Genomic DNA, 18886 nt, shown 5'->3' with positions numbered 1-18886 from the left:
ACACTTAGATACACTTTGATACACTTAGATATACTTTGATATACTTTAATAAACTTTGATAGACTTAGATAAACTTTGATACACTTAGATATACTTTGATACACTTAGATATAATTTGATATACTTTGACACCCTTAGATATACAGTAATTTGATACACTTAGATATACTTTGATACACTTATATAAACTTTGATACACTTAGTTATACTTTGATACACTTAGATATACTTTGATACACTTAGATATACTTTGATACATTTTGATACATTTAGATATACTTTGATACACTTAGATATACTTTGATATACTTTGATACACTTTGATACACTTAGATAAACTTTGATACACTTTGATACACTTAGATATACTTTGATACACTTAGATATACTTTGATACATTTTGATACATTTAGATATACTTTGATACACTTAGATATACTTTGATATACTTTTATACACTTAGATTTACTTTGATACACTTAGATTTACTTTGATACACTTAGATATACTTTGATACACTTTGATATACTTTGATACACTTTGATACACTTAGATATACTTTGATACACTTAGATATACTTTGATACACTTAGATATACTTTGATATACTTTGACACACTTAGATATACTTTGATACACTTAAATATACTTTGACACCCTTAGATATACTTTGATACACTTAGATATACTTTGATACACTTTGGTACACTTATATATACTTTGATATACTTTGATACACTTAGATATACTTTTATACACTTAGATATACTTTTTAACACTTTGATACATTTAGATATACTTTGATATACTTTGATACACATTGATATACTTTGATATACTTTGATACACTTAGATATACATTGATATACTTTGATACACTTAGATTTACTTTGATACACTTAGATTTACTTTAATACACTTAGATATACTTTGATACACTTTGATATACTTTGATACACTTTGATAAACTTTGATATCCGTTGATACACTTATATATACTTTGATACACTTAGATATACTTTGATATACTTTGATACACTTTGATACACTTAGATAAACTTTGATACACTTAGATATACTTTGATACACTTAGATATACTTTGATATACTTTGACACCCTTAGATATACTTTGATACACTCAGATATACTTTGACACCCTTAGATATACTTTGATACACTCAGATATACTTTGATACACTTTGATACACTTAGATATACTTTGATATACTTTGATACACTTAGATATACTTTTATACACTTTGATACACTTAGATATACTTTGATACACTTAGATATACTTTGATACACTTAGATATACTTTGATACACTTAGATATACTTTGATACACTTAGATATACTTTGATATACTTTGACACACTTAGATATACTTTGATACACTTAAATATACTTTGACACCCTTAGATATACTTTGATACACTTAGATATACTTTGATACACTTATATATACTTTGATATACTTTGATACACTTAGATATACTTTTATACACTTAGATATACTTTTTAACACTTTGATACACTTAGATATACTTTGATACACTTATATATACTTTGACATACTTTGATGCACTTAGATATACTTTAATACACTTAGATATACTTTGATACACTTAGATATACTTTGATATACTTTGACACCCTTAGATATACTTTGATACACTTAGATATACTTTGACACCCTTAGATATACTTTGATACACTTAGATATACTTTGATACACTTAGATATACTTTGATATACTTTGATACACTTAGATATACTTTTATACACTTAGATATACTTTTAAACACTTTGATACACTTAGATATACTTTGATACACTTATATATACTTTGACATACTTTGATGCACTTAGATATACTTTAATACACTTAGATATACTTTGATACACTTTGATACACTTAGATATACTTTGATATACTTTGATACACATTGATATACTTTGATATACTTTGATACACTTAGATATACTTTGATATACTTTGATACACTTAGATTTACTTTGATACACTTAGATATACTTTGATACACTTTGATATACTTTGATACACTTTGATACACTTAGATATACTTTGATACACTTAAATATACTTTGACACCCTTAGATATACTTTGATACACTTATATATACTTTGATATACTTTGATACACTTAGATATACTTTTATACACTTAGATATACTTTTAAACACTTTGATACACTTAGATATACTTTGATACACTTATATATACTTTGACATACTTTGATGCACTTAGATATACTTTAATACACTTAGATATACTTTGATACACTTTGATACACTTAGATATACTTTGATATACTTTGATACACATTGATATACTTTGATATACTTTGATACACTTAGATATACTTTGATATACTTTGATACACTTAGATTTACTTTGATACACTTAGATATACTTTGATACACTTTGATATACTTTGATACACTTTGATACATTTAGATATACTTTGATACACTTTGATATACTTTGATACACTTTGATACACTTAGATATACTTTGATACACTTATATATACTTTGATACACTTAGATATACTTTGATACACTTAGATATACTTTGATACACTTTGATATACTTAGATACACTTTGATACACTTAGATAAACTTTGATACACTTAGTTATACTTTGATACACTTAGATACACTTAGATATACTTTGATACACTTAGATATACTTTGATACGTTTTGATACATTTAGATATACTTTGATACACTTAGATATACTTTGATATACTTTGATACACTTTGATACACTTAGATAAACTTTGATACACTTTGATACACTTAGATATACTTTGATACACTTAGATATACTTTGATACATTTTGATACATTTAGATATACTTTGATACACTTAGATATACTTTGATACACTTAGATATACTTTGATATAATTTGATGCACTTAGATATACTTTAATACACTTAGATATACTTTGATACACTTTGATACACTTAGATTTACTTTGATACACTTAGATATACTTTGATACACTTTGATACACTTTGATACACTTAGATAAACTTTGATACACTTTGATACACTTAGATATACTTTGATACACTTAGATATACTTTGATACATTTTGATACATTTAGATATACTTTGATACACTTAGATATACTTTGATATACTTTTATACACTTAGATTTACTTTGATACACTTAGATTTACTTTGATACACTTACATATACTTTGATACACTTTGATATACTTTGATACACTTTGATACACTTAGATATACTTTGATACACTTAGATATACTTTGATACACTAAGATATACTTTGATATACTTTGACACACTTAGATATACTTTGATACACTTAAATATACTTTGACACCCTTAGATATACTTTGATACACTTAGATATACTTTGATACACTTATATATACTTTGATATACTTTGATACACTTACATATACTTTTATACACTTAGATATACTTTTTAACACTTTGATACACTTAGATATACTTTGATACACTTATATATACTTTGACATACTTTGATGCACTTAGATATACTTTAATACACTTAGATATACTTTGATACACTTAGATATACTTTGATATACTTTGACTGCCTTAGATATACTTTGATACACTTAGATATACTTTGACACCCTTAGATATACTTTGATACACTTAGATATACTTTGATACACTTAGATATACTTTGATATACTTTGATACACTTAGATATACTTTTATACACTTAGATATACTTTTAATCACTTTGATACACTTAGATATACTATGATACACTTATATATACTTTGACATACTTTGATGCACTTAGATATACTTTAATACACTTAGATATACTTTGATACACTTTGATACACTTAGATATACTTTGATATACTTTGATACACATTGATATACTTTGATATACTTTGATACACTTAGATATACTTTGATATACTCTGATACACTTAGATTTACTTTGATACACTTAGATATACTTTGATACACTTTGATATACTTTGATACACTTTGATACACTTAGATATACTTTGATACACTTAAATATACTTTGACACCCTTAGATATACTTTGATACACTTAGATATACTTTGATACATTTTGATACATTTAGATATACTTTGATACACTTAGATATACTTTTATACACTTAGATATACTTTTTAACACTTTGATACACTTAGATATACTTTGATACACTTATATATACTTTGACATACTTTGATGCACTTAGATATACTTTAATACACTTAGATATACTTTGATACACTTTGATACACTTAGATATACTTTGATATACTTTGATACACATTGATATACTTTGATATACTTTGATACACTTAGATATACTTTGATATACTTTGATACACTTAGATTTACTTTGATACACTTAGATATACTTTGATACACTTTGATATACTTTGATACACTTTGATACACTTAGATATACTTTGATACACTTAAATATACTTTGACACCCTTAGATATACTTTGATACACTTATATATACTTTGATATACTTTGATACACTTAGATATACTTTTATACACTTAGATATACTTTTAAACACTTTGATACACTTAGATATACTTTGATACACTTATATATACTTTGACATACTTTGATGCACTTAGATATACTTTAATACACTTAGATATACTTTGATACACTTTGATACACTTAGATATACTTTGATATACTTTGATACACATTGATATACTTTGATATACTTTGATACACTTAGATATACTTTGATATACTTTGATACACTTAGATTTACTTTGATACACTTTGTTGAAGCCAAAGAGGAAATTTAAGGTCTTTTAAAACAATAAAATCCTAACTCTAACCTCTTATGAAATTTTATGCTAATTCCTGAGACTTGATTGCTGTGAAAAATAACAAAACACAATTTATGACAAAATGAAATGTATTAAAGAAAATAACCATTAGCCTATGCTTACAAATAAAATGAAATAACCCTTAAATGAAAATAAAATGTTACAATTGATATTTAAACAATTTTTAAAAGAGCAAAAAGATATTGCTGCCAGGTAGGATGGAACCCGGGACTGTGAGATTGTAAGTCCAATGCTCTGACCACTAGACCACAGATGGATTGAAGAATTGAGCTGCAGTGGCTCTATTAGCCTCAATCAGTGACTACTGTACTGTATTGGAGCTTGTTCAGGATTGCACAATTGTGTACAGCACACTGAATATAAAAGTTTGTTAAAATTAAAGGGATACTGCTGACCCTTGGAAAATTAATTAATAATGAGAAAGGGATACTGACGACCCTTGCAATTAATGTCTATAAATGTCTGACTCACGACTACATGGTGAAAAATCTTCTCTTCAGTCCAAGCACAAAACACATGTCACATTCTGTCTGTCTCTGTCCACACTCTGACCACTGAAGCAACCGTTGAGACCGTCCAGCATGACCATTGTACCCAACCTGGCAGCTTACCCTATCTATGAGTGATTTACTTAACTAACTACAATGAATGAATGAAACCATTTCATGAGAATTATTCTAACAAATGGAATACAAAGTTTTAAATATTTATGAAACTACAAATTGAGTTATTAAGATAAAATGAATATTTTTTTTAAATACAATAAAATAAAATCTACTTATTTTTAATTAAATAAAAAGATGCTTAATCATACTCCCCACCGAAATTTCCAAAGAAATTTCTACTGATTTTGGTACTTAATCAAAGTGACTGGTATGGAGGGGAAGGAGAGGAACAACTTTGACTGCAGGTCTTCTCAACTCAGAACGTCCACACTTTACTGTCAAAACTCTGACAATACCGTCTTCACCTGGGTGCACGTGTGTAATTCTCGCCAAAGGCCATTGAAGAACAGGGGCATTTGGCTCTTTTAGCAAGACAAGATCGCCTACTTTTGCATTCTCATAGTTCTTGGTCCATTTGTTCCTCTTTTGTAGGAACGTAAGGTATTCAACCCTCCATCTTTGCCAGAAGTGTTGAGTCATTCTTAGCAGCAATTGCCAACGAGATAAAGATGATACTTTAGTATCTAAAAGTGACGGTTCAGGGGTGGCAAGGAGTGATGTCCCAATCAAAAAATGGCCAGGTGATAGGAACTCAGTTTCTTCAGGAGATGAAGACAACGGACATAAAGGTCTGGAGTTTAAAACAGCTTCAATTCTGATAAACCAAGTTGTGAGCTCCTCATATGTGAGTGGTGTGTCACCTGCCACTCTTCGGAGAAGTGTCTTCGCTGACTTCACGGCAGCTTCCCAGAGACCTCCGAAGTGGGGTGCTGAAGGAGGATTAAAGTTCCACTTTATTTCCAATTTGGTTGCTTGATGAAGTATGTCCTCTTGAGTTGACTGTTGGCGATACCAAGACCCAAACTCTCTCAACTTGTTAGCAGCTCCCTGAAAATTTGTGCCACAGTCTGAGTAACACTGTTCGGGGAGTCCCCTGCGACCAATAAATCTATTGAGAGCAGCCAGAAATGCATCTGTACTCAGCGCACTGACGATTTCCAAATGAACGGCTTTGGTAGCCATACATACAAAGACACAAAGGTAGGCTTTAGTGACTGCCGCTTTCCTTCGTTGAGATTCTCTCATTGGGAATGGACCAGCAAAATCAATACCTACATGAAGAAAGGCTCTACTCGGATTTACTCTTGATGGAGGAAGATCAGCCATTCTGGGTGTGAGGTTCTTTGCCTTGTCTTTGTAGCAAGTCAAACACTTGAATGTGCGATGACGAACGAGACTTCGTAATGCAGGTATCCAGAATCGAAGCTGAATTAATGCTTGCAAGAGACCAGGTCCTGGGTGTAAATACAGCTTATGATAATAGTCCACAAGCAAAGTAGTGAAGTGACACTTTGGCAGCAGAATAGGATGTCGTTGATTGGAAGGGAGTGAAGCTCTGTTTAGTCTTCCGCCAACTCTAAGGGTGCCATTTTCATCGAAGAATGGAGAGAGGTTGGAAAACTTGGAATTGGCTATTTCTCCCTTGTTGCAAGTGTCGTCTTGAAATATGTAGTGTGACTGAAGCTTATTCACTACATAAATTAAAGCTTCCCTCATTTCAGAAGGGTGTAGTGGACCGATGCGAATTTGACCAGAATTTATTTTTGCCATTGCATTAGTTATAAATCTTTTCCACCAAGCAATTGCTGTCAAGATCTTGTAATATGATGATTGTGATGAGATGAAGGTTATGATGAGAGGTTCTGAGTCAGTAGACATCAATGTAGTGTGTTCAATCTTCAGGTCTGGGAGTTCAGTTTGTAATGTCAGGTCCACATTTGATTTCGGCCATTCTTCTGCATGTTGACATAGCCATTGGGGACCATGCCACCATAAACTGTTGTTCTTGAGCTTTTCGACAGACAATCCTCTTGATCCACAATCACTTGGATTTTCACTTGTACGTACATGTCGCCAACATGACAACGATGTGAGCTCTGTAATTTGTGACACTCTATTTGAGATGAAAACCTTGAGCTTGTATAGTGGCATATGGAGCCAACTCAATACAATTGATGCATCGGTAAAGAAGACTGGATCTTCAAACTTGATTGCAGTATTTAGAGAAAACATCTTGGATACTGAAGAATGAAGTCTAGCTAAAAGATGTGCCCCACACAATTCAAGACGGGGTATAGAGACAGTTTTGATTGGTGCTAATTTAGTTTTAGCGATGAGAAGGTGTGTGGATATTTGGTCCTCACTGACAACTCTGAGATACAGTGTAGCACAGTATCCTTGTGCTGATGCGTCTGAAAATCCCACTAGTTGATAAGAAAGGGGTTTGTTGGGTACAACTAGTCTTGGTATGGTGAGGTCTGACAAATTCCTAAGCTGTTTGATGAACTCTTCCCAAACTGATTTAAGATGAAAGGGTATTTCTTCATCCCAATTCAAGCCAAGCTTCCATAACTCCTGCATGATCCCTTTGGCTAAAAATGTGACTGGTGCCAGGAATCCTAAAGGGTCATATATTTTAGCAACAGTAGATAGGATAGATCGCTTGGTAGATGCTGGAGAGAAGTCCTGAAGCTTAAAAATGAAGACATCATTTGTTGGATCCCAATGAAGTCCTAATATCTTCACACTAGAGTCTTCGTTTGAAGAGAAGTTGACTGAGTCTGCTTGTTGTCCTGAATTGGCCACTTTTAAAAGTTCTTCTTGGTTACTTGCCCATTTACTTAGTGAAAAGTGTCCTTTTTCTAATAATTGGATAGCTTCTTGTTGAAGCTTCAAAGCTTCATTCAGTGAAGATGTGCCAGTCACTATATCATCCACATACATATCCTGCGATATAGCTTGAGCAGCTCTTGGATGGTTCTCGCCTTCGTCTAAAGCGAGTTGCTTCATAACTCTAAGTGCTAGAAAGGGTGCAGAAGTCAATCCATATGTGACAGTGCACAATTCATACTTTTTTATTGGGTCTGCTGGATTAAATCTCCAATAAATGTGTTGGTAAGACCTGTCCTGCGGGTCAACCAAAATTTGCCGATACATTTTGACAATATCAGCCACGAAGACAACTGGGTGCAAACGAAATCTCAGAAGAATGTCCCTAATGTCTTGTTGCAGCTTTGCACCCACCATGAGTTGGCTGTTCAAAGAAGGAAAGGGCGATGACTGAGCAGAAGCGTCAAAGACAACACGTAATTTTGTTTTGCCTCTATCCTCTTTTACCACACAGTGGTGAGGAATGACATACTTTGAAGGGGAAGTTGTGACATTCATGTGACCCAAATCTTGATAGTCTTTCATGAAATCATAATACTCTGACATCAAATTCTTGTCTTTAATAAGTTTTTCTTCAAGATTGTAGAATCTCTTCAGTGATGTTCCTTCAAAATTTCCTAATTGTGGACTAGGCGTCTTGAAAGGTAGGCGTACAACATATTGACCATCGTCCATCCTGAAGTGGGTGTTCTTGAAATGAGCTTCACATGCTTCGTCTTCAGGGTTTGTGAAACAAATGTCAGTATGGGGCTCTTCAAGTTCCCAAAAGCGTTGGATCTGTTGTCTCAAGTCATTAGCTTCGTTGTTAACAGTGAAGAAGGAGTTGTTACCATCAATAGATAATAAACAAGTTCCAGAAACTCGTCCTATGACTATATAACCAAATATAGAAGAAAAGAGCCTTGGCTGGTTGTCTTGTACTGTCACGGTGGATCCATCCCAAATATCTGAGAACAAATCTGATCCCAGCAGAAAATCCACAGGACCTGGTTGCCAAAACTTAGGGTCAGCTAAGTCAAAGGTAGCGTAATTTTTCCAAATATTGGAGGGCATGACAAAATTAGGTAAGTGAGATGTAATGTTATTTACGACTATTGCTTCAGTTTCAACAATAGGTGACTGCAAGTTGCGTGGTTTAAGGTGACAGCGTACTTTGCCCTTAGTGCCATTAAAAACTGTCTGGCCAATAGCACTGATTTTGTGAGGGAATGATTTAATTATCAAGCCAAGTTTATTTGCACATTTCTTTGTGATGAATGAGTGCTGACTACCTGAGTCCACTACGAGTCTCACTTGAGTGAAGTTGCCATGAACATCCTGAATTTCAGCAACAACTGTACCCAACAAGACTTGACTTTGTTCAGGCAGGGTTGCTGTTAATGAAGAATCTGGTGGATTCACAACATTAGCCTTGATTGCGGTTATATCTTCATGTTCCAATGAGGTTGTGTTGCTATCAGGAACGGGTAGATGCAAAAGTGAATTATGCCTCTTCTTGCAGACCTTGCAAGACCATTTAGAATTGCATCTATTGGTTGAGTGATAGTATGACAGGCAGTTTCTACATCCACGCCAAGACTTTAACATTTTATGTCTATCATCAACTGATGCATCAGCAAATTTATTGCATTTGAATAGAGCATGAGACCCCCTTTGGCATATGAAGCATACATCATTGCTGTCGGAGTTAGCCGAAGATTTAGGCAAAGAGCTGGATATGAGTGAAGTCTTCAAGTTACGACTATTTGATGGTTTGAAGCTCCCACTATTCTTCCCAGAAGTGGATGGCCTTATCTCCAATTGTTGTGTGTTTCCTCCAGCCAACTGAAGAGCTAGAGAGCGTTCACGGAGAAATTTAGTCAAATCATTGAAAACAGGAAAATCTTTTCCTTTATGCTGCAACTCAAATTGCTCTCGAGTTGTATGATCCAACAGCCTAACTGCTATATGAAACAGAATGAAGTCACCTTCGTCAGGTATTTTCAAAAGTTTAAATGCAGCAATATTATCTGAAATTTGAGAAAGGAATGACTGAAGTGAATCTACAGTTGTCTTCCCCTGTTGTGGTTTGAATGCCATCAATTGATTGAGGTAATTTGAAGCAAGCATTCGCTTGTTATTGAAAGTTTCATTTAAAGCCTTCCAGGCAATATCATAGTTATCGTCAACCAAAGGAAGATGTCTTATCACTGCAGAGGCAGTTCCCCCTAAAGAAGAGACGAGATAGTGAAATTTCTCCATTTTTGATAACAAGGCATCATTATGGATAATGGAAGTGAAGGCATCTCGAAACTTGGGCCAATTCGTAATCTGGCCATTGAAGTGTGGAAGATTGATGCGAGGCAAATGTTTATTGCTTCTGGCTTCTGGTGACAAAGATTCATTAAGTCCCATACTCTGCCTTGATGAAGTAGTGCTAACCTCTGAGAGAATAGTTTCATGTGAAGTGTGTGCTTCATAGTAGTAACGTTTAGCTTTAGTTTGCATTGTTAGGTCATCTTCTTGAGGAAAGGTTTGTTTCCCAGTAGACTTCTCAGTTTCATACAGGTCTGTGAGCTCATCCCAAATATTTTCAAATCTTGAATAATATTTCTCAAGAACCTTAAACATGCCCTTGAAGGAATTATGTTGGTCCTTATTGTTGAGTGCTGCTCTGCCCTTTTCATTTATTACTTGAACTTCCTTGAAACTATCTACTAATTTCCTCTTCAAAGTGGTAGCCTTGCGTTTGAACTCTTCGGCATCCATGTTTTTGGACTGGGATAGGTTTTGGGTTCAAAGGAAAATAGAAAATGAATGAAAAAAAAAATATGAATTTAGTTCGGCTGTAGTATGATTAAACAGCTTGTACAATAGTAGACCTACCTACTGAAAAGTGCATTAGTATGAAACCATTCAATTAGTTATAAACGATTGAAAACAGATTGTAAGTGCTGACCTGCAATGAAACATTAAATGAACAAAATACATCTTATGAAAATACTTTAATAAACTTTGATAGACTTAGATAAACTTTGATACACTTAGATATACTTTGATACACTTAGATATAATTTGATATACTTTGACACCCTTAGATATACAGTAATTTGATACACTTAGATATACTTTGATACACTTATATAAACTTTGATACACTTAGTTATACTTTGATACACTTAGATATACTTTGATACACTTAGATATACTTTGATACATTTTGATACATTTAGATATACTTTGATACACTTAGATATACTTTGATATACTTTGATACACTTTGATACACTTAGATAAACTTTGATACACTTTGATACACTTAGATATACTTTGATACACTTAGATATACTTTGATACATTTTGATACATTTAGATATACTTTGATACACTTAGATATACTTTGATATACTTTTATACACTTAGATTTACTTTGATACACTTAGATTTAATTTGATACACTTAGATATACTTTGATACACTTTGATATACTTTGATACACTTTGATACACTTAGATATACTTTGATACACTTAGATATACTTTGATACACTTAGATATACTTTGATATACTTTGACACACTTAGATATACTTTGATACACTTAAATATACTTTGACACCCTTAGATATACTTTGATACACTTAGATATACTTTGATACACTTTGGTACACTTATATATACTTTGATATACTTTGATACACTTAGATATACTTTTATACACTTAGATATACTTTTTAACACTTTGATACATTTAGATATACTTTGATATACTTTGATACACATTGATATACTTTGATATACTTTGATACACTTAGATATACATTGATATACTTTGATACACTTAGATTTACTTTGATACACTTAGATTTACTTTAATACACTTAGATATACTTTGATACACTTTGATATACTTTGATACACTTTGATAAACTTTGATATCCGTTGATACACTTATATATACTTTGATACACTTAGATATACTTTGATATACTTTGATACACTTTGATACACTTAGATAAACTTTGATACACTTAGATATACTTTGATACACTTAGATATACTTTGATATACTTTGACACCCTTAGATATACTTTGATACACTCAGATATACTTTGACACCCTTAGATATACTTTGATACACTCAGATATACTTTGATACACTTTGATACACTTAGATATACTTTGATATACTTTGATACACTTAGATATACTTTTATACACTTTGATACACTTAGATATACTTTGATACACTTAGATATACTTTGATACACTTAGATATACTTTGATACACTTAGATATACTTTGATACACTTAGATATACTTTGATATACTTTGACACACTTAGATATACTTTGATACACTTAAATATACTTTGACACCCTTAGATATACTTTGATACACTTAGATATACTTTGATACACTTATATATACTTTGATATACTTTGATACACTTAGATATACTTTTATACACTTAGATATACTTTTTAACACTTTGATACACTTAGATATACTTTGATACACTTATATATACTTTGACATACTTTGATGCACTTAGATATACTTTAATACACTTAGATATACTTTGATACACTTAGATATACTTTGATATACTTTGACACCCTTAGATATACTTTGATACACTTAGATATACTTTGACACCCTTAGATATACTTTGATACACTTAGATATACTTTGATACACTTAGATATACTTTGATATACTTTGATACACTTAGATATACTTTTATACACTTAGATATACTTTTAAACACTTTGATACACTTAGATATACTTTGATACACTTTGATACACTTAGATATACTTTGATATACTTTGATACACATTGATATACTTTGATATACTTTGATACACTTAGATATACTTTGATATACTTTGATACACTTAGATTTACTTTGATACACTTAGATATACTTTGATACACTTTGATATACTTTGATACACTTTGATCAATAGATATACTTTGATACACTTAAATATACTTTGACACCCTTAGATATACTTTGATACACTTATATATACTTTGATATACTTTGATACACTTAGATATACTTTTATACACTTAGATATACTTTTAAACACTTTGATACACTTAGATATACTTTGATACACTTATATATACTTTGACATACTTTGATGCACTTAGCTATACTTTAATACACTTAGATATACTTTGATACACTTTGATACACTTAGATATACTTTGATATACTTTGATACACATTGATATACTTTGATATACTTTGATACACTTAGATATACTTTGATATACTTTGATACACTTAGATTTACTTTGATACACTTAGATATACTTTGATACACTTTGATATACTTTGATACACTTTGATACATTTAGATATACTTTGATACACTTTGATATACTTTGATACACTTTGATACACTTAGATATACTTTGATACACTTATATATACTTTGATACACTTAGATATACTTTGATACACTTAGATATACTTTGATACACTTTGATATACTTAGATACACTTTGATACACTTAGATAAACTTTGATACACTTAGTTATACTTTGATACACTTAGATACACTTAGATATACTTTGATACACTTAGATATACTTTGATACGTTTTGATACATTTAGATATACTTTGATACACTTAGATATACTTTGATATACTTTGATACACTTTGATACACTTAGATAAACTTTGATACACTTTGATACACTTAGATATACTTTGATACACTTAGATATACTTTGATACATTTTGATACATTTAGATATACTTTGATACACTTAGATATACTTTGATACACTTAGATATACTTTGATATAATTTGATGCACTTAGATATACTTTAATACACTTAGATATACTTTGATACACTTTGATACACTTAGATTTACTTTGATACACTTAGATATACTTTGATACACTTTGATACACTTTGATACACTTAGATAAACTTTGATACACTTTGATACACTTAGATATACTTTGATACACTTAGATATACTTTGATACATTTTGATACATTTAGATATACTTTGATACACTTAGATATACTTTGATATACTTTTATACACTTAGATTTACTTTGATACACTTAGATTTACTTTGATACACTTACATATACTTTGATACACTTTGATATACTTTGATACACTTTGATACACTTAGATATACTTTGATACACTTAGATATACTTTGATACACTAAGATATACTTTGATATACTTTGACACACTTAGATATACTTTGATACACTTAAATATACTTTGACACCCTTAGATATACTTTGATACACTTAGATATACTTTGATACACTTATATATACTTTGATATACTTTGATACACTTAGATATACTTTTATACACTTAGATATACTTTTTAACACTTTGATACACTTAGATATACTTTGATACACTTATATATACTTTGACATACTTTGATGCACTTAGATATACTTTAATACACTTAGATATACTTTGATACACTTAGATATACTTTGATATACTTTGACTGCCTTAGATATACTTTGATACACTTAGATATACTTTGACACCCTTAGATATACTTTGATACACTTAGATATACTTTGATACACTTAGATATACTTTGATATACTTTGATACACTTAGATATACTTTTATACACTTAGATATACTTTTAATCACTTTGATACACTTAGATATACTATGATACACTTATATATACTTTGACATACTTTGATGCACTTAGATATACTTTAATACACTTAGATATACTTTGATACACTTTGATACACTTAGATATACTTTGATATACTTTGATACACATTGATATACTTTGATATACTTTGATACACTTAGATATACTTTGATATACTCTGATACACTTAGATTTACTTTGATACACTTAGATATACTTTGATACACTTTGATATACTTTGATACACTTTGATACACTTAGATATACTTTGATACACTTAAATATACTTTGACACCCTTAGATATACTTTGATACACTTAGATATACTTTGATACATTTTGATACATTTAGATATACTTTGATACACTTAGATATACTTTTATACACTTAGATATACTTTTTAACACTTTGATACACTTAGATATACTTTGATACACTTATATATACTTTGACATACTTTGATGCACTTAGATATACTTTAATACACTTAGATATACTTTGATACACTTTGATACACTTAGATATACTTTGATATACTTTGATACACATTGATATACTTTGATATACTTTGATACACTTAGATATACTTTGATATACTTTGATACACTTAGATTTACTTTGATACACTTAGATATACTTTGATACACTTTGATATACTTTGATACACTTTGATACACTTAGATATACTTTGATACACTTAAATATACTTTGACACCCTTAGATATACTTTGATACACTTATATATACTTTGATATACTTTGATACACTTAGATATACTTTTATACACTTAGATATACTTTTAAACACTTTGATACACTTAGATATACTTTGATACACTTATATATACTTTGACATACTTTGATGCACTTAGATATACTTTAATACACTTAGATATACTTTGATACACTTTGATACACTTAGATATACTTTGATATACTTTGATACACATTGATATACTTTGATATACTTTGATACACTTAGATATACTTTGATATACTTTGATACACTTAGATTTACTTTGATACACTTTGTTGAAGCCAAAGAGGAAATTTAAGGTCTTTTAAAACAATAAAATCCTAACTCTAACCTCTTATGAAATTTTATGCTAATTCCTGAGACTTGATTGCTGTGAAAAATAACAAAACACAATTTATGACAAAATGAAATGTATTAAAGAAAATAACCATTAGCCTATGCTTACAAATAAAATGAAATAACCCTTAAATGAAAATAAAATGTTACAATTGATATTTAAACAATTTTTAAAAGAGCAAAAAGATATTGCTGCCAGGTAGGATGGAACCCGGGACTGTGAGATTGTAAGTCCAATGCTCTGACCACTAGACCACAGATGGATTGAAGAATTGAGCTGCAGTGGCTCTATTAGCCTCAATCAGTGACTACTGTACTGTATTGGAGCTTGTTCAGGATTGCACAATTGTGTACAGCACACTGAATATAAAAGTTTGTTAAAATTAAAGGGATACTGCTGACCCTTGGAAAATTAATTAATAATGAGAAAGGGATACTGACGACCCTTGCAATTAATGTCTATAAATGTCTGACTCACGACTACATGGTGAAAAATCTTCTCTTCAGTCCAAGCACAAAACACATGTCACATTCTGTCTGTCTCTGTCCACACTCTGACCACTGAAGCAACCGTTGAGACCGTCCAGCATGACCATTGTACCCAACCTGGCAGCTTACCCTATCTATGAGTGATTTACTTAACTAACTACAATGAATGAATGAAACCATTTCATGAGAATTATTCTAACAAATGGAATACAAAGTTTTAAATATTTATGAAACTACAAATTGAGTTATTAAGATAAAATGAATATTTTTTTTAAATACAATAAAATAAAATCTACTTATTTTTAATTAAATAAAAAGATGCTTAATCACACTTAGATATACTTTGATACACTTTGATATACTTTGATACACTTTGATACACTTAGATATACTTTGATACACTTTGATATACTTTGATACACTTTGATACACTTAGATATACTTTGATACACTTATATATACTTTGATACACTTAGATATACTTTGATACACTTAGATATACTTTGATACACTTTGATATACTTAGATACACTTTGATACACTTAGATAAACTTTGATACACTTAGTTATACTTTGATACACTTAGATACACTTAGATATACTTTGATACACTTAGATATACTTTGATACGTTTTGATACATTTAGATATACTTTGATACACTTAGATATACTTTGATATACTTTGATACACTTTGATACACTTAGATAAACTTTGATACACTTTGATACACTTAGATATACTTTGATACACTTATATATACTTTGATACATTTTGATACATTTAGATATACTTTGATACACTTAGATATACTTTGATACACTTAGATATACTTTGATATAATTTGATGCACTTAGATATACTTTAATACACTTAGATATACTTTGATACACTTTGATACACTTAGATTTACTTTGATACACTTAGATATACTTTGATACACTTTGATACACTTTGATACACTTAGATAAACTTTGATACACTTTGATACACTTAGATATACTTTGATACACTTAGATATACTTTGATACATTTTGATACATTTAGATATACTTTGATACACTTAGATATACTTTGATATACTTTTATACACTTAGATTTACTTTGATACACTTAGATTTACTTTGATACACTTACATATACTTTGATACACTTTGATATACTTTGATACACTTTGATACACTTAGATATACTTTGATACACTTAGATATACTTTGATACACTTAGATATACTTTGATATACTTTGACACACTTAGATATACTTTGATACACTTAAATATACTTTGACACCCTTAGATATACTTTGATACACTTAGATATACTTTGATACACTTATATATACTTTGATATACTTTGATACACTTAGATATACTTTTATACACTTAGATATACTTTTTAACACTTTGATACACTTAGATATACTTTGATACACTTATATATACTTTGACATACTTTGATGCACTTAGATATACTTTAATACACTTAGATATACTTTGATACACTTAGATATACTTTGATATACTTTGACACCCTTAGATATACTTTGATACACTTAGATATACTTTGACACCCTTAGATATACTTTGATACACTTAGATATACTTTGATACACTTAGATATACTTTGATATACTTTGATACACTTAGATATACTTTTATACACTTAGATATACTTTTAATCACTTTGATACACTTAGATATACTATGATACACTTATATATACTTTGACATACTTTGATGCACTTAGATATACTTTAATACACTTAGATATACTTTGATACACTTTGATACACTTAGATATACTTTGATATACTTTGATACACATTGATATACTTTGATATACTTTGATACACTTAGATATACTTTGATATACTTTGATACACTTAGATTTACTTTGATACACTTAGATATACTTTGATACACTTTGATATACTTTGATACACTTTGATACACTTAGATATACTTTGATACACTTAAATATACTTTGACACCCTTAGATATACTTTGATACACTTAGATATACTTTGATACATTTTGATACATTTAGATATACTTTGATACACTTAGATATACTTTTATACACTTAGATATACTTTTTAACACTTTGATACACTTAGATATACTTTGATACACTTATATATACTTTGACATACTTTGATGCACTTAGATATACTTTAATACACTTAGATATACTTTGATACACTTAGATATACTTTGATATACTTTGACACCCTTAGATATACTTTGATACACTTAGATATACTTTGACACCCTTAGATATACTTTGATACACTTAGATATACTTTGATACACTTAGATATACTTTGATATACTTTGATACACTTAGATATACTTTTATAC

The 18886-nt window shown here is 30.0% G+C and overlaps 1 protein-coding gene across 1 annotated transcript; it reads right to left on the bottom strand.

The window, feature by feature from the left end:
* Nucleotides 1-5748: 5748 nt before the first annotated feature.
* LOC129005604 (uncharacterized) lies at nucleotides 5749-11034 on the bottom strand. Its single transcript, XM_054434553.1, has one exon. The coding sequence runs from the start codon at nucleotides 11032-11034 to the stop codon at nucleotides 5749-5751; it is 5286 nt and encodes a 1761-aa protein (XP_054290528.1).
* Between the last annotated feature and the right edge of the window lie 7852 nt (nucleotides 11035-18886).

This window comes from Macrosteles quadrilineatus, unplaced genomic scaffold (genome assembly GCF_028750875.1).
Source record: "Macrosteles quadrilineatus isolate MER2022 unplaced genomic scaffold, UCM_ALF_1.0 Scaffold_26__1_contigs__length_1644609, whole genome shotgun sequence".
Lineage (NCBI taxonomy): Eukaryota > Metazoa > Arthropoda > Insecta > Hemiptera > Cicadellidae > Macrosteles > Macrosteles quadrilineatus.
Note: the sequence above shows the minus strand (reverse complement) of the source record. Positions and strands in the feature narration are given on the sequence as shown.